A 21544-nucleotide genomic window follows, 5' to 3' on the forward strand; every position below is an offset into this window, starting at 1 on the left:
CGCGTGGATCTGCGTTCCAGCATACCAAGGGTTAAGTAAATGTAATATCAATCAGAATCCATACATAGTGAAGCACGGAATTTTGTGGTCGATGATGAAATATTTTAATTTGGGTAGTTATCTAATCTTACACTATCGAGAAAAGTAGGCTCATCTTTAAATCTGTACAACTTTTCAGACTTCAGGCTAATGCCTGTGATCCAGTGACCTAGCCAAGACAGATGTCAACTAATATCTACCAAATTAGTAGATTGGTCAATTACAAAAAAGTGGCAACACTAAACCCAAAACGTCAAACAATTGTCACTTTCTCGATGGCTTCAATGTTGTGAACGTGAATTACTTATTTTCATAATACATATGTGTTTACTCGACAATTTTTATTACTTTTCGCCGATACACCTACGTCATCGCTACCGTAACATAAATTCGTTCAAGTGACTTGTATTACGTCGCTAATTCAAGACGAAATGTCATAAATATGTGGCGCGCGTAACGGATGCATCGTTTCCTACATTCCTTCGCCATAAACGAAACGTAACGTTTGTTTCCTATGTGATGTTATTGCTAAGTGGCGGCGGGTAGCTCAGGAAGATGCCTTTCAAGTTGAAGTTGAAGAAGACGCGGCAGTACAATGTAGCGTCGAAGAGCTTGTTCGTGATAAGTGTGGAGCTGCTGGATGGCGGGGTGGCGGACTGCACGCTGTCCGTGGACAGCACGGGGCAGGAGTGCCTCGACAACGTGTGCCAGCGGCAGGCCGTCATGCAGCCCGAGCTGTTCGGCCTGCGCTACGTCAACCGCAGCCAGCAGCCGCGCTGGGTGCAGCTGGAGCGGCCGCTCAAGCGACAGCTCGAGAAGTACGCGTCGTCGCACCAGCTGTACCTGCGAGTCATGTACTACGTGATATCAGGAACCAGCTTGATTACTGATGAAGTCACCAGGTACCACTACTTCCTGCAGCTGAAGAATGATTTGATAGAGGGCAGGATCATCTGTGACTGCCAGCAAGCTGTGGTGCTTGCATCCTACAGCAGGCAGGCAGAGTATGGTAACCATGACCGGGAGAGGCATACTGTGGACTACCTCAAGAACTTGCTCACCTTCCCCAAGCAAATGCTGGATGGAGGGCAGATCATAGATGGGAGTACACTGGCAGAGACGGGGCGGCTGGAGTGGCTGACTGAGGCAGTCATCCAGCACCACATGGCCCTGCACAACATGTCACAGGTATGTGAACATGGCATGTAAGCAAGTACACAGTCAGTTAGCAAAATTTAGGTGGTTGAATATGTATGAAGCGGAGAACATAACTGGAACATGTGTGTCTGCTATAAATAACTGTACAGTCCAGTCAATGTTATTTATAAACATGATTCTCTTCTCCAACTGGCAGACTTGACCTTTGCAAACTTTCACAAGTTGTGCATAATTTAGTGTGTCAGTGGATGTGCTTCCAATCAGACTAATGGTATCTAAACACACATTGTCTCTCAGACATGTTCCCATCTGAAGTAATTAGTGTGGGAAACATTTCTATAGTTAAATAAACTGGCCATTTAGCTATAACAAGTGACTGCTTGTCTGATGATCTGATTTATTCACTGCATATTGAGACTTATCATATTTCCAATTTGAAATATTGCATGTTGCACCTTACATTAACCAATATTTGTGCTCATAACAAGCAACCCAGTTTATGTTTATTTTAAAGCTGATAAAAACTAGATAATATGCCTACCTGTGCCCTAGATAGATATTATGAAAGTCAGTAATCAACAATTATACAAATCAGCAATTGAACTTTGTTCCTAGAGAAATGACTACTTTACATTACCTACTGAAACTACTACAGTATGCTTATAACAATAGCTGAACCTTACTTATTAAATAGTTACATAAAATTCCCACATTTTAACAAACAATTAATTTAACATGACAGAAATCATACAAATGAGGTGTTGAGATAACAATCACAATGTAAACAATACCGCGGCATGTAATCTCTAGCAAAAGAATTATATTAGAATATAATTAAGGTAGTTGGTAACACTATCATGTACCTACAGAGGAGAATACATTATTTATAACTGTTTCTTGCTGTGGAATGTTACTGTTGGATCGATTTAAGATATATATTGAAAGCTCTGATAGACACAAGTTATTTATGTTCACATGTAAACAGCTCTGACAATAAAACTCAAACTATTTACTTTTGCATGTTTATAGGTATATAGAACAGGTATTATTCACGATCTGTTTCTCTAAAAAATGCTATCACTAAGCACACAAGTATTTTTGATACATAATAGAATTGCTAATTCAATCTGATGACCTCAACATTGGCGCCGTGGTTGCGCCTCTGGCTGTTACACAAGGTGACGCGAGTTCAATTCTCGCACGTAGATAAATCACTCACTCACTGACTAACTGACGACCTGACGACACGGATTTAAATATGTGTTAAATACACGTAAACTACGTAGGTACGTATGATTGCCTCGTTGGTCGAGTTGTCGCAAGGACGACCGGACAAGGGGTCTCTGGTTCGATTCTCGGGTCGAACAAACTATTGCTGGACTATTGCTTTAGGATTCTGTAAAATTTATCAGTCAGTCGCACGGAGTCTGGAATTGTGACCAGTATATGGCAATAGGCCCACTCCCTATTACATGGGACTTATAACACAAATGGTGAAAAGTAGGTGTACATTGCATTACGTGCCGTAACCGCACCGTCTATCATAGGTAATTAAGGGTGATTTTCCGCTAGAGATGTTTTATATAGCTATGCTACGAAGATATAATAGCTTAGCTGTGGAACTCTGTGACCGTTTCCACTGATACTAAGTTATGTAGCTGTGCGAGGAAGATGTGCAGCTCAAGTACTTATGCGAAGTATCGATAGTAGAGAAGTATCCAACCAGTATCCAAAGCACGCATCTTTCCATATAAAAAGCATAGCTTAGCTGAGTCCATTTCCACCAGTATTAAGCTTATGTGTACAATTGAATATAATTAGTGGAAGCCAAACGCATCCACAGCAACGTAGCATAGCATAACTCTGGTGAAAAAGCACCCTAAGTAGTTACTAGCGAGTCAAAACTTCTGTGGCAAAAGCAGAGTGAGGAAACTCGTCGGCAGAAATTCTTATTCAACGACGTCATGTTGCTTGAAACCGTCTTGGGGAAGTCTAGTTCTTACATATCCTGTACCTATTTACAAAGGCGTAAAAAAAGAAATCACATTCCAAAAGTAATAGGAAAGATCATTGTTCCAAAACCGAACCATCAAATTCGTTTTACAATAATTTTAATGAAAGTAAATGTGTTTTAAAATGTTCGCCGTTATCTCTCATGTAATCGTTATGTATATTTGATAAGCCATGTTTGTCAGTACGTCGAGTACACACCTTTAAAAATATCACCTTGTCTCATTAAGGCTAGCCGCACACACTCAATAATATTGTCAATAAAGTACGTATTGTCAATAATATTGTGTGTGTGCGACCTGTATTGCGGTATTGTTCAATAATATTGTAGATTATCCAGAAATTCTGATTTTATCACGTCAATATCGGGGGAGGCAGGGGTATTGTCAATAATATTGACGTGTGCGGGCGCGCGGCAATATTTTAGTTGAGGAAAAGATTTCAAGGCAGGCGGACGTTCGTGTTACTTGTTCAAAATGGAAGACGAAAACAGTTTCCAAAACGAAAATAGTGTTGATACTGTTGATAATACACTCGGCGTCACAAAAATCGCACCTCTTTAAAAGTTCCCTTCATAGTCATTTTAACCCTATTAATCAATGGCAGACATATGACTGTAAAGTATCATTGGAAAGGCAATTCATTTAAGTTTAAGAATAAATCAATGGATTTGGCTTTTTGTTTAGCAGGGAATAAAAAAAGCAAGCAAATGCAAATGATTAAAAAGTTACATTTTATTTTATCAGCAAATAAGTCCTTAAAACAACTTAAAACCTAGTGTTACCCTCCCTAGCCCTGATGACTGCTTCCATGCTTTCTCTCATGGACGAATGAATGTGACAACAGTCTCTTGAGGAATGTTATCCCATTCTGAATATTTTGACAACATTTTTTTAACGTTACGTGCTGATGAGATCTGTTATGTTTAGGAATTCTAACTGTTGTTAATTTAAAGGTCGTTAAACGTACTTTCAATTGATACCAATATTAATAAGGTGTAATGTATTCGTTACTGGCGGGACATGTTTTAAACTAAAATTTTCCAAGAGGTGCGATTTTTGTGACGCCGAGTGTTGTACCCTTACGGAAAAACATTATTTGTCAGTGTTTATTAAAACATGGGAAACTTATCCAGAATTATGGAATACATCCTGCAAAGCATATCGTGATACAGTTAAGAAAAATAATACGCTTGATAAGTTGCTCAAAATTTATAAAAAAAAAAACAAACCAAATAGTATAAGAGAAGACGTAAAGAAAAAAATTAATTCCCTACGAACAAATTTTCGGAAAGAATTAAAGAAGATTCACAAATCGAAAAAAAAAAATAAAAAAAATCACAAATTCACTCGTAGTTCATTTATTAGATTAAAGTGATTTAACTCAGCTTTTTTCTCATCCAGTCCTTAATCCATCGTTTCTTTCTTGTTTGCTTTTTTTTAGTTAGTAAAATTAATGCAATACTCAATGCAACGACTTATTTCTTTCTTTCCATTATGTTCAACGTGCGCACATGAATCTAGCTGCGGATCGACTGAGTCAGATTGTACCATGAAAAATTGACAATAATATTGTGTAGTGTGCGGGGATCATTTTATTGATGAAGATATTGACAATCTTGCATTGACAATATTATTGAGTGTGTGCGGCTAGCCTAACTCGATAGTTATCGGTTCAGTAACGCATAATGCTGTGCCCCCCCTACCCACCACCGCCAGTATTTGCGATGCAGGCCTAACGCAATGTTAGTTAAACAACCGCGGAATACGAACTGTAAATTATATGCGATCTTTTTAAAAACATTAGCTTCGTACTCATAACTTACAATTGCGGTAATAAATGGCAGTAGAATTCATGACTTTACTAATGGCATGGCTGTAGAATATGTCGAGGTTTTGAACGTCATCTACATTGTCCCCCAAAGGTATATCCTTAAGCTGAAGATCCACTTCAGAGACGTGAATTAAGATGCTGAAAATCAGCGCCGAGGCTCAAACCATCGTGCTTGGGTTACAGCATTTTAGGCGAGCACTGGCGTTTTTACGCCGTGTTACTTACTTATCTACTTTTAAATTATTTTCTTCGTACCTGCAATATTGTATAACGGTGCAAATAAACTGCTTTTTCTTTCTTTCCATGGATAATGATGATGTTACGTAGATTTAAGAAGCGAGAAACCAATAATGGACTTGTTCATGTCTGAAACTGCAAACTGCCTGGACATCGGCACCTTGTACTGCAAATTCCTTTGAAAAAGGACATGTGATAGCTTTGCCGACCTTAGTCATCTAGAGACGAAAGCAGCACGTGGAAATGACCATGAGCTCTCCACAATACTCCCCATTGCCACATATGCGAGCCCGTCCTCCATACGCATCTACGTACTATTATTATACGTGTACCAAAATGTGAATGAAATCAATTGGACACACTTTACGTTAGCGTGACGTACAAACGAACATACCGACGTATACTGACGACCTCGCACAAAATATGTATTGTTCACTCATACTGTACTTTATCATAACTAGCTAGTTACGTTTAGTCTAGGAAATCTGTGAATTCCTTTGTTCACACGTAAATCGATAAATATTTTATGCATACGAGTATCTTTTTCGCATAAATGTTATTGGTTGCAACTGCAGATTGTCATATTAGGAGATAATGGGATCTTATTGTTAAGACATTAATCGGGCGGGTTACCCTAGCTGGTTTACCGGGGCTCTGGCTCGAAAAGCAGGAGTAGGAACGGGGTGAATTTTAGTCAGTAAGAGTCTGACACTCCCTCCCGCCTCGCCCAAGGTGGGAGAAGTCATTGGATGATTTTCTCCGCTCAAAAAAAAAATTAATCAAAACTTCTTTCTTCTGCTACTGCTACTCTCAAATCGTTCAAAGTGAACGTCACGAATAATTTATATCGATTATACCAAAAAGGCACTTTGAAACTATTTATAGATTGATATTGAAATGAACGAGCATGAATCTCCATGGTACATTATTTTACAATCTATAATCATGTGAGAAGAATTTAACTTTCATATTTAACCTCATCCTACAACATTGACACTGCCTGCGTTGTTTCCAATACAATTGTAAATAATATCATCATCATCATCATCAGCCTATAGCAGTCCACTGCTGTACATAGGCCTCCCCAATTGTTCGCCACTTTGCTCTATCTATCTCTATCGTAAATAATATATTTTTTTCTGAACTTGCCACTATAATTGATGACAGGCGCAAGCAGAGGAAGGCTTCATCACGACGTGCCAGCAGCTCCGCGGGTACGGGCAGGAGATGTTCAGCGCCCGCGACCAGCTCAACCAGAGCGAGGTCACCATCGCCATCTCACTCACCGGCATCCGGGTGCTCACCGAGACCAGCGAGACTCCACACTTCTACAGGTAACCTCTTTGTTAAGACTTGGTTTGCAATATTACATACGTATTATCTTCATTCAGATATGGAACGACAATTTCTGGATCACAAAACAAATGTATGCGGAAATCGAACTATACAGCAACCTCTCCATCTCATATTACAATGTGAAAAGGAAGCTTTGCCAGATAAAGCCGACGCGAGGCCCGTAGCAAACGTGAACATGGGGAAATACTTATACACGTTTTCATTAAGTTCTAAACTATCAATGGGTATCAGACGCGGGGCCCTATATGGCGTGGGGCCCGTAGCATTTGTTGTCTCCTGCAACATGGCTAATCCGGCACTGGAAGGAAGGGTATTTTCCCATGTTATTGTCCTTCAATTTTGACATTAATTACGTTTATTTTATCTGTACTCCAGAAGTAACTCACAGTACTATACCAATGCGTGTCCCTTTCACATTGCTGACCACAACCACCTAATCTTTTAATAGTTTAAAGCTACAAGGATTCGTATCAGGTTACTAATTGTAATTATCTATATCCGGTTAACTGGACTCCAATAGAGCTACGAAAGCCAATCTTGTTCACAAAATATAGATGAAATAACAATACTAGGATACAAAACGTTTTATTACATGGGATTCAAAAGGTGATTAAAATGACCTATTTGTTGGTCTGGGTTACATTTAAAAAAGACGGCACATCATTATTCCTTCAGTTTTGATCAAACGTACCTCATCCCGAACTTACATTTGACGATAAAAGCAATGTATAGAAGATGCAACGGTTGTGAAAAGGTACCTCTGCTGTCCACTGTCTATGTAACAATTATGTAAATACTAACAATATTTACATTGGAACTGTAACTAACAATTGACATAAATAATAAGCCTTTACTTTGTGTTAATTGTTCGCCTTTCAATGTATTACCGAGTGAATAACACTATAGACTGTAGAGCAGGGGCTTGCAACCTTTTCCTGGTTTTATTATCATTCTTGTTGGTTTAAGGAGCACTATTAATATTACTTTTTTTTCATGTGGTCTCACACTTTGGTTTTCTTATTCGCTTATAAAAATAGTTACATTTGTATTTTTAAAATCAGTTGCTTTTGTCTGTTGTCTTTTTTGAAATAAGTTTAATGTGAGCTGTAACCGTGGTATCTATTGGACAAAAGTGTAGTTTTCAGAGGTGTATTTTATTTATTTTTCATTTCACGGACTATTTTTTTACTTCTACGTACTATTAGTACTCCACGGACCACCAGTTGGGAACCACTGCTGTAGAGTAATGAATGAATCGGTTTTCCATACGATCTTTACAGAAGTATGGACAGTAATGCAAATTCGAACACACTTTAAAATACTGCTCCTTATTATAAGCGTACTTCGAATCACCTCTTTTTGGTGGTTACTTGAGTTTTGAGAAAAAAAACCGTTTGCTAGAACACAAAAAGACAGTGCTACCAACGTTTCGTGCGAAACGTAACGCTACAAAAATTAATAGAACGGCACTTCTGCTAGTGCAAATTCCTAGTAAAGTAAGTTCATCTGACTACTCAGTATCGTGCTTAAAGTGCATTATGGACGAAATTTTTAGTTTTATGCAGTAAGTTTTTTTTTTATTATATCTTACCTGAAACTATCATTACAGTATCCCCAATGCGATAGAAAGGCCATATTTTTACTCAAAGTCAAAGTCAAATCATTTATTCTAATTAAATCATATATAAGTACCTAACTTTTGAAATGTCAAGAAATAAAGAAATTGCTATCTGTCAGTCTGTCCGTCAGTGACGCTAGCTCGTTCTAAAGTGTAGCTTCGAATGGAGAAGAACGAGCAAGAAACTCCATTCGTTACTATAAACTAATGTCAATATACTCTGCTTTGCTTACATTTCGAGGAATTAAAGATATACTATGTGTAATGCTTATTTTATAAAAAGCAATAATATGATGTCATTAACTTTGAAATATTAAAAGTTGAGTCGAGTGATTTATGACAGGGAAGTGATAAATGTTTCGGCACATTTGTGTTTGGACCGCATCCAACAATTTTATATCGAATTAATTGATCCTCCATTGTTACTGTGTTTGTATTCAACAGCTTTTAAACGGTTTTTACTTTTAAACAGCTTTCAAAACTATTAGCCTGAAAATTTATTCTCAAGCTAGACTACGATCTTCCGAAACCAAGCATAGATATTGTGACAAATCTTTCTATCATATCAAAATAAGTCGAGTTTTTCTTGCTGACGTTATAACTCCAGAACGCACGAACCGATTTCCACGGTTTTGTATTCTTTGGCAAGGTCTCGGACTCAGTAAGTTTATAGCAAAGAAAATTAAGGAAAAATTGCAAGAAAAAAGCAGGAAAACAGGGAAATCATTGATGGCGGAACGGAGTTCGCCGGGTTCAGTTTTATAAATGTAGAGGACACTCGTAGTCCAGCACTGTCACGAACTATTGATGTGGTATTGTGGGATTATCTTACTTACGAGTAAATAATAATAAAAAGACATTAGATGTTCTTACAATCAGCATCGACAGTCGATAGCTGGATGGCGTGCAAACATTAATTTGCCATATCCATATTAATGTTGGATTTACAATGAAAAACCCGTTTCAATCGCAGCTTGCAGTGAATAAAGAAACATTTAATTTATTGTATATTACCTGCTTATTTCATTCAGAGAAAGTTGTCTTTCGCCTGTATTCATTTCTAGTTTTATTTTTAATCTTTTAATTCTTTAATCCAGTCTTATCACATCACACTATCACGCTAATATTATTAATGTGAAAGTTTGTGTGTTTGTCAATCATGCTTAAACTATAAACGGATTTTGATGAAATTTAGTATACATACAGGATATGAGCTGACTTAGGTGATAGGATACTTTTTATCCCACGACTACATGGGCGAAATCGGTGGCAGAATCTGGTATACTCAATATTTATAGGCTTTTGGAGTCCAAGTTGTTAATAGTTTTAACGATTTAATGAAATGTAAGGCAATATACATGATAACTTTACTTGCATTTTGACTAGTTACACGGTTGTCGCGGTGTCTACAACCGGCTGATGCGTAACGTGTAGTAAGTTTGATTTCCGCACGGAACATTTATTTTTCATACAGAAATTGTTGTTCCGGGTCTGAGTTTATGTGTTTTAGTATTTATAAATGCATAGACACAGCAGAACAAATACCTAAACACTTTTGATTAATAGATTGTAACAGATTGATTGTACTTATCCTCGATGTGATAATCATTGTATTTGTCACTCCACTGATGTTTCGGGTGTTCATGGGCGGCACTGATCGCTTACCGTCCCTTGATACACATGATACATATACTCGTTTGCCATAAAAAAATATTTCGTGTGTATAAACTTTCCATAAACTAAATTAAACTGCCATATTTGTATTTCGACAGATGGATGGACATAACGAACGTGATAAACCACAAGCGCACGTTCAGCATCGAGTGCCAGAAGCAGACCGGTTCGGCCTCGTTCACGCTGGCCAGTCCCGAGGACGGCAAGTACGTGTGGTGGTCCTGCGTGCAGCAGCACACGTTCTACATGAAGCACCAGGCAGCGCTCAGCGAGGCTCCTCGAGATGAACACAGGCCTAAGTTCCAGGTACAGACTAGACAGATACTTTTTGCATATTTATTTAGTATTGTTAGAAGTTAAGACATAATTATTTACCATGTTTATTTATATCTATGAGTTTCCGATATTTCCGCTCTGTTCACGGATGAACTCAATTTATTTTTATTTTACTTGATTTTTTTAGTAGTGTAGCTGTCTTCTTTCTGCATTTTCAATTGTTTATAAAGTCTTCTTGCTTACCGATATTGTGTCCTGCCCTATTCTTGCCTTTAATTCACCTTAACCTTGACATGATTCTTGACGGATTTCTCATTGATTACGTTTTCGCTACTCCTAGTTACTCGCCTTAACATACGACAATTGCCATAATATACTTACAAACATATGCCATAATGCCATAATATACAATAATCATTACCCAAAGTAGATACACTAATGTAGATTAGTAATTACCCCGTAATTTACCGGAACGTGAAACTAAACGACACCCAATGTATTATCTAATAACCCGCAATAAGCCGGGAGCCCAAATCTACGCGAAACACAATGAGTTTTGTATTGTGTCTCATATACCAGCACACAAGAGGTTGGCTTAACTTCTTTCATATGGTGACAGTTTCCTCTGAGACTCACGATTGATTCCCCATGCCCATTCTCTATTAACAGCCGCGTTAATCGCCTCAAGTTTTCCAAATAACATAAGAAAGAAGCCTCCCAACCATTATGCACCCAGCAGCAATCTAAATACTTGGATAGAAAAGTGTCCGCATAATTTCCTATTCTACATTAAAGTGAGAAAAACTTGAGACATGACATTATGCTAAGCGATGTAAGCGATGTTGCATAGTTTTTGTGCGCCATCGGATGGTGTGTACCGTGTGGCGTTAAATAACAATTAGCCAGTTATGCGCGCTATGAAAGTGTGCGCGCCATCAACGCGCCAATTCACTCGGAGATAGAATTCCCATACACTGGTGATTGCCATTTTAATTTTTAATCGTTCTGTAAATCATGTTTTTAAAAGAGTTTTTTTGCTAATAAAAACAATATCGAATAAATTAACTTAAGCAGCGGTTTACTCACGGAAATATTTAGAGAAAAGCTCTACTAGTTTCGAGTCACAGAGGGACTCTTGATCATGAGCAGCGTGCGCAGACGCAGCGACTAATAGCGCGTACTCAAGTAAGCTAGTTAGTATGTGTCACGATAGTCATATTACTATATCGAATAAGATTTATTAAGCAATTATAAATGTATTAGTTACGTCTGAATTAAATACAAAATTATAACAGGTCAAAAAGTATATAGAAATTAGCCCTTGGAAAATGTTCCATCTTTGCATTGCATCTTATTTGTAACAAGTTATATGCATTTGCATTTAATTGTTTCATGCTCCCACTAATTGAGTAATTTGTAAAAACATTCATATGCTAATACAAACTATTTATTTAAATGCAAAACTTACTAATTAATACAAATAGCTGTATAATTCATTCACATTATTACGTTGATATTTAAGATGTATTTCGCGGTCAAGATTCATTTTCATATGGACCAAATACCAACATTTGTGCATTTCTTCTGACTTTTAGATTTTCTAATCGTTACAATCAAAACAATTTTATTTTTATTGTACTAACTGACATCTGCCCTATACTAATGATAGCTAAACTCACAAACAAAATTATAACAAGTAACAAGCGATTAAAACTAAAAAATAATAAAGGCACCACCAACGGCCGGAAGTAAGCAAGGCGATCGCAATCAGTATTGCCGTGAACAGCGCGCGTTATAGATCGGGAGATAGCATCGTGCGCGCGCGCACGCTCCGCGCCCATCGAGACCACTTCCGAGCGAATCTATAAGTTATTGAGTTATTTAACCACTACAGCTGTAACGCGCCGGGAAAGTGCACGCGCGCGCATACCGCGATATATATTTATTACTTGTTACATGCCTCGCATTATATACTAATTGGTTTTATTTATTTACTACAAAACATGATTATTGTTGGTATGCACAAGCCAATTCTCCGTGAAACTGTACCTACTAAAGACTATACTTTGGGCATACAATAAATATTTGTTGCTTTGTAATATTGGATTGCACTGATGGAGCAGCGTCTGCGCAATATTGTGGGCTCTATTTCACCACGCAACATTGACACATATCTGGAGCTGCGGACAACGTAAAAGTTTACCGGGGCTCCGGATCAAAGCAGGAAGGAACGGGGTGGTTTTTAGTCAGTAAGAGTCTGACACTCCCTCCCGCCTCACCCAAGGCGGAAGAAGTCATTGGATGATTTTCCCTCCTCAAAAAAACATTGACACATGAGAACTCTAGTGTTCCTCCACATTAGAGTTCAAAAGAGATTTTAAAAAAATCCATTTGCTACTACAATCAAGCCACGACCTCACACAACATTGTACTCAGTAATCAAATGCAATTACAAGTCACAACAATAATGTAACGTACAAATTAATTCCAGCACAACAAGATTGCTCCAATCTCTGGCACTAAGTGACATTGTCAGTGCGACAATTAACTAATTAATGTAATTATAATTAGTGTACACTGTAATTATACGGTGGGCAACGTATTATTAAGTGTTGCGCTACATATTCGTTGCGTGTATCTTGTCTAGCGGTGCGTGGCAACATTTTGTTCTTATTTCATTAATCTAATGTCATAATTGCGTTCTATAAGGATGTAAAAATGTGTTAAAATTTTATTTCGGAAAGACTGCATATTTTTCAATATGATTAGTTCAATGAAGCTGTTCGTGCTACCAGAAGCGCAAATATAATTTGAAGTCAATTGACCAATAGGATATTTTCCTATGTCAATCAAGTTGCAGTGACAACTAAGCTGATTGGACTTATAGGAACTTATTCCTAACTAGCGCCTCCTCGTGAACACATAATTGGAAATCCTCGTTCCAATTGTTCGTGTTTTAAACGCATATGTATAAAAATGAATCAAAAATTAACTAAAAAGAAAAACTAGGCAAAAATATTTTTTTTTGTTAATATTAAATTTTGATTCAAAGTTCATCATCTAAACACCTTATTTCCCCCAGGAGCACGGCCTATCGGACAGTCGCGAGGAGCTGGACGCGCGCGAGGTGGGCAGCATGTCCCGGCTGGAGCCGCTGTCGCCGGCGCACCGCGCCTACTCCACCTCCTGTCTCGAGCTCGCCGACCAGCACCATCTGCAGCATCAGCCGCCGCCGCTGCCGCAGAACAGGTACGTCGTGATAGTGGTTACAAAATTAAATCATGTCGGCTAGAAGTATTTTAAAGGTGTAATTAGCGTAGTTGAAATCAAATTGCGTAGAGTTCTCTTCCCATTATAATTATGTTTTTTTTTGTAATTCAAATATGTAGGCAAAGTTCCTTGTCTTTTAATAAATTAATAAATTCCAATATTTGATTAGAACAAGTAATTGCACCTTCTTGCTCAGTAATTATACGATACAGTAAAATGTTAAAAACGAATATTACATGTTTATTGTAGAGCGCTCCTCCCCTCGTACCGTCCGGCCCCGGACTACGAGACCGCCATCCAGCAGAAGTACCAGCAGCAGCGAGCCGAGGCGGCGCTGCGGTACGGGCGCGCCGCCAAGCCCTACGGCTCGCAGCCCGACATCCCGCGCATGTACCCCGACGTCACGCGCCACACCCCGCGCCAGCCCCCCGCCGACGACTACCCCTACCCCCTCAACTTCATCGGCACCAACTACCCCTTCGCAGTCAACCCCAACGTGCAGACCGATCTCAACCAGCTGCACTTCGTCAACGTGTACAAGCCGCCGCCCCCCTACCCGTCCAACGGCCTGGCCTCCAACTCCACGCCCGACCTGGCCGTGGCCAGCCAGGCCCTCAACTACCACCGCGGGTACATCAACTCGCACGTGTCGGGCTCCAGCCCCGACCTGGTCTCCACGCGCTCCGCGCTCAACCGGCAGTACTTAGGCTACATCAATACTAGTCACATTAACTACGGACGGCCTAACGTAATGCCTGGCACGCACGGCACCTACAACAACCTGGCCTCCGTGCTGGACCCCAAGCCCCACATCATCCTCGACCCGCACCACATCTCCGACAACATCCAGAAGGTGTACGACGAGCGAGGGAACATCATGTACTCCATGCCCATGCACAGGATGCCGTACCAGAGGCACGTCGTGCTGCCGCAGTCGCAACAGATTAAACTAGGAGACACGCAGGAACCTATCTATGAAAACGTACCGTTACCGTGGCAAAATGAAGGGAAAATTACAATGAGGGATCGTGCACAGAGCCTTACCACGACCGACGAGATCGCGAGGCTAAACGAACGCAACAGCAGTCACCCGACGATAAACAAATATTTATCTCCGAACATAAACATCCCGTACGCGGCCGTGAAGGTGGACAGTCCGGACAGCCACTACGTGAACGCGCAGATCATCAAGGGCGTGCGCGAGTCCAGCGTGCCCTCCGACCTGTCGGCGTCGAGCCGCTCCGTGCGCTCGGCGCGGGAGGGCCGGGAGGGCCGGGAGGTGCGCGAGGCCGACTTGGACAGCGTGGCGCTGGGCTGCGAGCGCGTGTCGCTGGCGGACGAGCGCGAGTGCGACGAGACGCCGTACCAGAGCCTGTCCACGCACCGCGTCAGCAACAACAACACGATCCACAAGCCCGATAACGTCACCTCCATACTAGTCGGCGACGCGCGCGCGCCCGCGGCAGACATCAGCGGCAGCACGCTCGACACCACCACCACCACCACCAACACGAGCATGGACACCGACTCCAGCAAGGCCAGCAGCAAGGAGAAGAAGCGGCGGCGGTGGGGCGTGTTCATGGGCCGCGCCAACAAGGCGGAGGCCCGCAGCGCCACGCTGGGTCGGTCCCGGCCCGCGCCCCCGCCCCACACGCACCGCTGGTCCACCGGTCTGCCCAAATTCCAGCCCCTGCCTCCCAGCATCACCAAAGAAACTATGGTAAGTTGAACATTATGCTTTTATAATACGTGTAACGATCGATTTTTCTTTCTGCTGTTGTTATATATTTTTACAGTGATTCCAAATAAAAATCAGTGAAATAATTCTGCGTTATCCTCCCATTTAAAACTTTCAATTCATTTCGAGAATTTCACTTCGAAGTATGGAAAAATATCAATATTCAAAAAGAAATTCTAATTGTAAAGATAATAAACTAAAATTATACAATGCAGCTGGTTTAGTCTTCTGATAACAATTTGCGTATCGGTAACGCGATCTGATTGTGGGGCTTAGCTATATTTACTGAACCTATATCTAAGCAAGTGAATTACTTTTAAACATAAATTCAACTGACAAGGCAATTCTGATTACTAAGTAATAAAAAATATTATAATTGGCTACAAGATAAGGATTCTTTTTATAATAAACAGCAATCGAATAAATAACGACCCGGCTTCGCAAGCTAATAACTTACTTTCTGTTTTACCATAAAAACACCAAAATATATTATTTTTTATAATAACTATTGTGAGACATACTAAATGACCTAAAATAGCGGTTTTGCTCACGTAAATATATGTACTGAGAAAACCTCTACTAGTTTCGAGTCACAGAGTCTTCATCATGAGCAGCGTGTGCAGACGCAGCAACGTCGCGCTGTTCAAACCAAAACCAATATTTCATAATCTCCTTTTCAAGTATTTACCTAGTACCTTTAAAATACACCAAAAGTTAGTATTCATAACTACAATGCTCAGCTGACACAAAGATTCCCAAAATGTGTTTATTCCAATTACAATGCCATCACGTTAAATTACCGCCCGCGTTGTTTATCAACATACTGCACTACGACAACATAACCGATACGATGTGTATTCCGTATTATATTACAGATTATAATGTATGTGTAATTACTATTATGACTAATAGATGGTAGACAAACAACTGTGTTCTATTAATTGTACGTTGAAACGTGTGAGTTAATGAGAACCTCCTCCTTTTTTGTAATAGTCGATAAAAACTGATTTCTCGCATAAAATCTGTCGGGATAGGTGAAACTAAATAAAAAGGTGTATTAAAAGGTATTTAATATCTTTCCATAGCGGCAAAATCATTCTCTATATTATTCATCTTGCATCTTTACAAATTGACATCCATTCATAAACTACTCTTCACAACTGCAATTGTAAATAATATTGACATTAAACGACTACTCCAAAACTTTGCAGAATACGTTGTTTTCTATCTATTGTATTAGGAACAAAACACGGCAATGTGATACAGAACAAACAACACATGTTTCTTGAAATAAATAATATGTAAACATGTAATCCATACTATTGTCCATGGATAAGCAAAAAGTAAAACAATTTATACCCGTAGTCGTCATCAATTCGTGTCCGCCCACTGCTGGCTTAAGTTCTAATCATTAGTATACTTCCAATCGCCCTATCTGGAAATAATTGAGGGAGGTCCATGTTCAGCAGTAGATGTCTTGTGGCTGGTATGATAATGAGCAATCAGTACCCCATTAAGCTCCATATTAAGGTATCACCAGCTTAAAGAGATTCACTGTTCATTCCATGGCGCGCCAAACATCTTCGGCCACACTCTTAAAGTAATTCGTTCATTTCCAGGTTCAAATCCTAGAGCGCAAGATGTCGGACGAGCAGCTGTCGTTTGCATTCGAGCAGATCCCGAAGGGCCGCGAGACGGGCGGGGACTTCCGCACCGCCCTGCTGCCGCAGCACGGCGCCCTCAACGGGTTCAGCGCCGACCACCTGCCCTACGAGGACAACCGAGTCAGGCTGCACCCCACGCCCAACAACCCGCACGGGTATATTAATGCCTCGCACATCACTGTAAGTCAATATTTTGAGCTTTGTTACAGAGTATTAAAGTAGAAAGTTTATTAAAAAATACTTGATTAATTCAATAGGTTGGTATGCTGATGTGCCTTGACTTTCACATATTTTGTCAATTATAAAGCGATCTCGTGTAATATAGTTGCTTGTCATAATTTACAAACAGCATTTTTATCTGAAATTTTAAATAAACCTTTAGAACATACAAGTTAAAGACAGTTTTCCTTATTTGTTGTATGACTTGTTGACTTCAAAAGCCTGTTCACATTATTAGGAGAACTATCATCTTCCTTTCATTTAATAAAAACTTCATTATTCAAAAGAATATCACTATCAAATAAGTATAATACCAGACTTGGCTATTTTGTTATTCCAGATGACAGTAGGTAGTACGCAACGCTTTTACGTGATAGCGAAAGTGGGTAACGCGCCGGCCACGAGCACGACGGCGGTGACGGGGTGCACCTGCGGCGGGGGCTGCGCCCTCGTGTGGCAGGCCGCCTGGCAGGTCGGGGCGCCGCTGCTGGCGCGGGTCTCGGGGCCCGGCCATCCGCACTACCTGCCGCATGATAACACCACTAAGGACTTCGGGAAGGTATGTATTTGTAAAGTTGATGGCTTGTTGTTTTATTGGATTACCTTACTGATGTTCAGAAAGCGACGTCGCCCATGAACACTCATGGCTCTACCAGAGGAGTTACAAGTGCAATGTCGACATTTTGCGGGGGTTAGGAGTTTGAAGATTGGGTACGGTGGTATTTTGCCTCCATTAAACTAACTCAGATGGTGTGAAACCTGTAAGGCCGTCGGTGTATCACGTCGGTCGGGCTGGCTCATTTATGCCAAAGAACGATTCTTCTTTTCTAAAGCATGTTGGTTACATTATTAGAACCATGTGTCCCCCCTTCCAGTTCCAGGTGACATGCGGCACGTCGTCCCGCACGGTGTGGGGCGCGTCGGTGTTGGTGCGCGTGCGCAGCGGGGCGCGCGTGCGCGACCTGTGGCACGTGCACTACTCGCTCTGGCACAACGCCAACTCCGCGCCCGACTCGCACGCACACTTCCTCTGTACGTACACTAAACTTAACTACAAAGTCATTTGAATTAAGTAACAGCAAATAAGAAAATCCTGCAATATGTAGACCTTTACTCCGGAAGAATATAAATGGTGGAAAAACAAAAAGTATTTGCTCTGAAATGGGATATTGAGGATACATGTATACAGCATATTAAACTTGCACGGTTCTCTTATCATTTTAATTCATTAGTATTTCTTAGTATGTTCTAAGTTTTATTCTATAATTCTTCTCAAAATAACCCTTTTGCTGTTATTTTTATATTATAAAAAATTTCAACATGTTTGTATTAACAATAGCCGTATTATTTGTCCACAGCATTCCTGTCAGAAGTGAACAGCCTCCGCCTGGCGTGCGAGGCAGAGGCGGGGTCGGGTCGCGGGGTGGGCGGCGTGCTGGGCGGCGCGGGGGCGGGCGGCTGCGCGGGCGCAGCGCTCGTGTTCTGCTGCGAGCACGGCGCAGGACGCAGCGGGACTGCGCTCGCTGCAGACCTGCTGCATGACATACTCGACAACAACCAGGTAATCACTCTCACCGTCCTAAAGTGAGTCCTGAGTCATAAACGTTTCACTTCCGAGGACTTTAAGAGTGAATGTTGGTCGTTATAATCAAAATTGTATAAAAAAGAAAAAAAAATGTCCTTCTCATACTTAGTTACGCAGCTCATTATTGAGTCCCTAGTTGACTCGAAACCGATCGGTCATCCGTCTCTCTCAGATCTCGTTAAATGTAAAGTAAATCGTACTAAAACCCCAGTACTTACAAATATCAGTATTTCTTACATCAAATTGTATTTTCCATTCAAATGGCTAGTTTAATACATTTTTGACGTTATAAATAATTATTTACTTTAAAAAATATGTAATGTATATTCCAGGAGCTGGACATCCCCCGTACAATAAGCATGCTGCACCAGCAGCGCGCCAACCTCATCCAGAACGTGCACCAGTACAAGTTCCTGCACCAGCTCCTGCTGCACTACCTCAAGCAGTCGCGGCTCATATAGCAACACTAACATATCGACCACATAACGAACCGACATAACTACGCTAACGTAACGACACACGAGTGTCCCATGGACAGTATAAACGTGACTTGTAACTACATGAGATTGACTAATATAAGTTTAAACCTAACATTATGTATTATCGAGCCAATTTTATCGATATTATAATTGTTGGACCACTCGATACTCGACGTTGCTCAACTCGCCAGTTATCAGAGCATGCCTTACGCAAATTATAACATAATTTGGGCCTAAGGTTGAATTGAAACAATATTGTATTATATTATGAACTTTATACACGTAGATGTAAGATATAATATCGATCGACTGGATCATAGATCTATTACTTTTGAGATTTTTACGATTGATGACTGAGATGACAATATGTTCCACCTTCATCTAGTGATTTTGTATATTGTGTATTTATTTAATGTTTTGTAATAAATGATGTTTGTATAGAAAGTGATTTTTATGAAGTTCAGAGTTTTTGTGATTGTTGAATGGATTTATATGATATCCCTTTGTGGGTGTTTAAATGAATTTATATGTAAATCAATGAAAGTATTATTATGTAACAGTGGGGCAGGATGCCTGGTGTTCTTTACCGTTTGTATTTACATAGAAATAATTGTTGAAGTCAGTATACCTGCCGCTCAAAGATCATACACAAAATACTCGCGGATTGCGTTTAGTTCTACTATATTTTTATTATTCCCCCCGCGGTGTCCTGCCTCACGCAATCAGTTACTTGTGAATTGTATTGACGTGCCTTAGTCAGAGATTATTGATGATCTGATGTTTCTATCGCGTGCCTTCTAGGATTATATTATAAGTTGTTATTTGAAGGATTTCTACAATCATTAAGTATATGGTTTTTTTTTTATAAATTATGTCGTTCTTCATGCAAAATGTTGGTTTTTATACATGGAAAGATTTTTTTTCTATCATCAACCGTTCCAGCAATTTTTATATTGTTTTAGTGAAAAACAAAATCAATTTATTTCTTTATTTTTTAAAATGGATAAATAACATGTATAATTATTAAGACTGCATTTAGTATTCTGAAATATTTGACTCCCTATACGGGTTTGAGCGTGATTTTTGATCAGTTTTTATTAAAAATTATAAAATGAATGACATATCCAGTTATCATGTATAAATATGTTTTAATATACAATATTTTGTAGTGAAGAACGAACACAAAGAATGTTGCGTGAGATTGTTGGAATCCTTCGTGATGGCTGTTTGATACCGCTCGTAATGATGTGTCGACATGTTCAGTCGCGCACCTGTTATACAAGTATTATATGCCTATAAAGTTGTTGAAATTTACAAGGGAAATCTCTCAGGTAGGGCTTGACAGTGAGATCAATGTCTATGGAGTAATTTCTACCAATATATAACTTAGATTTTATATCATAATCATGAAGAAATCATATCTTAGTGCTTTATATTTTAAAGACATCATGTTTATTCTCATTATTATCAGTAGCAACAAATCGGACGAGCCATCTGATGGTAAATTATCACCATTATGTTGTCTAAGTACATCTCCAGTACTTAAAAAAATACATCGTTACATCAACAGCCTCTAAGTGGCCACTGCTGACCAAAGGTCTCTTCTCGCATGGAGAAGGTTTGAGCATTAATCACCATACTTGCATTGAGCAAGCAGGTTGGCAAAAAGTGCACACTATCTCCATAATACGGTTTCACTGTCGAGCTCTGCCCACCCTGTGCAGATTAGTGCATGCAATGTGTTCATATACTGTATGTATTCGTAGTTTCGTACTCTAGTCCGCCGGCAACTCCATATTATTGTTAGTTTGTTAGCTTGTACATTGAGCTTCGACTTGTTTGTATGCACAAATTATATTATCACATAAGGTTTTACATCTTATAGTCACTAATGTTTTTTTACAGAGTTAATGTGTTCTTTTTGTGATGTATTTATGACTAAAAACAATCTTGGTAGGCCCATTATTGATTTGTACATACATTTTAACATTTTACGGACCCTAAAGAATTATTTTGGCTATTAAACTGTTAATCTTTTTAACCTTTAGCTAATACTTTTTAACAAGACTATCCCATAAACCTTAAAAAAGTAAGAAATGTGTGGATTTGATCTAAAATATTTTGTGTGCCAAACTTTTAATTGTAATTATCTTTGGGGACCCAGTACAGAAATAATGAAATTATTTTAACTTTACTAAAATACAGTGTTGTACAGATTCTGCCTTGATCCTGCATGTTTTGTATTGCAGTTACTTCTACAATAATTCCAGTATTGATATTTTATACATTGTGGATAGTCCTGTCAGGCATGAGTGCCGTGATGTTCAGACGGGAGAAATATTCAAAACTTCGTGAGAAACTGACAATAAAATACTAAGAAACGTTCAT

At 39.6% G+C, this 21544-nt stretch overlaps 1 protein-coding gene across 1 annotated transcript; it reads left to right on the forward strand.

Annotated features, from left to right (window-relative positions):
* The first annotated feature begins 308 nt into the window (after window positions 1-308).
* On the forward strand, window positions 309-21541 carry LOC118276491 (tyrosine-protein phosphatase non-receptor type 21). The gene is made up of 10 exons (XM_035594834.2): window positions 309-1227; window positions 6445-6611; window positions 10024-10231; window positions 13284-13450; window positions 13721-15191; window positions 16829-17053; window positions 17433-17651; window positions 17968-18124; window positions 18451-18653; window positions 19010-21541. Exons 1-10 carry the CDS (start codon window positions 595-597, stop codon window positions 19136-19138), a joined length of 3579 nt encoding a protein of 1192 aa, XP_035450727.2. The 5' UTR covers window positions 309-594; the 3' UTR covers window positions 19139-21541.
* The last annotated feature ends 3 nt before the right edge of the window (window positions 21542-21544 follow it).

This window comes from Spodoptera frugiperda, chromosome 31, assembly GCF_023101765.2.
Source record: "Spodoptera frugiperda isolate SF20-4 chromosome 31, AGI-APGP_CSIRO_Sfru_2.0, whole genome shotgun sequence".
Classification (NCBI taxonomy): domain Eukaryota; kingdom Metazoa; phylum Arthropoda; class Insecta; order Lepidoptera; family Noctuidae; genus Spodoptera; species Spodoptera frugiperda.

Excerpts from the sequence above, each read along its gene's own strand:
- LOC118276491 (XM_035594834.2), top strand. The coding sequence starts at position 595 with ATGCCTTTCAAGTTGAAGTTGAAGAAGACGCGGCAGTACAATGTAGCG. Across the intron at positions 13,451-13,720 it reads CCGCCGCTGCCGCAGAACAG|AGCGCTCCTCCCCTCGTACC; the intron begins GTACGTCGTGAT and ends TGTTTATTGTAG. Across the intron at positions 18,654-19,009 it reads ACATACTCGACAACAACCAG|GAGCTGGACATCCCCCGTAC; the intron begins GTAATCACTCTC and ends TGTATATTCCAG.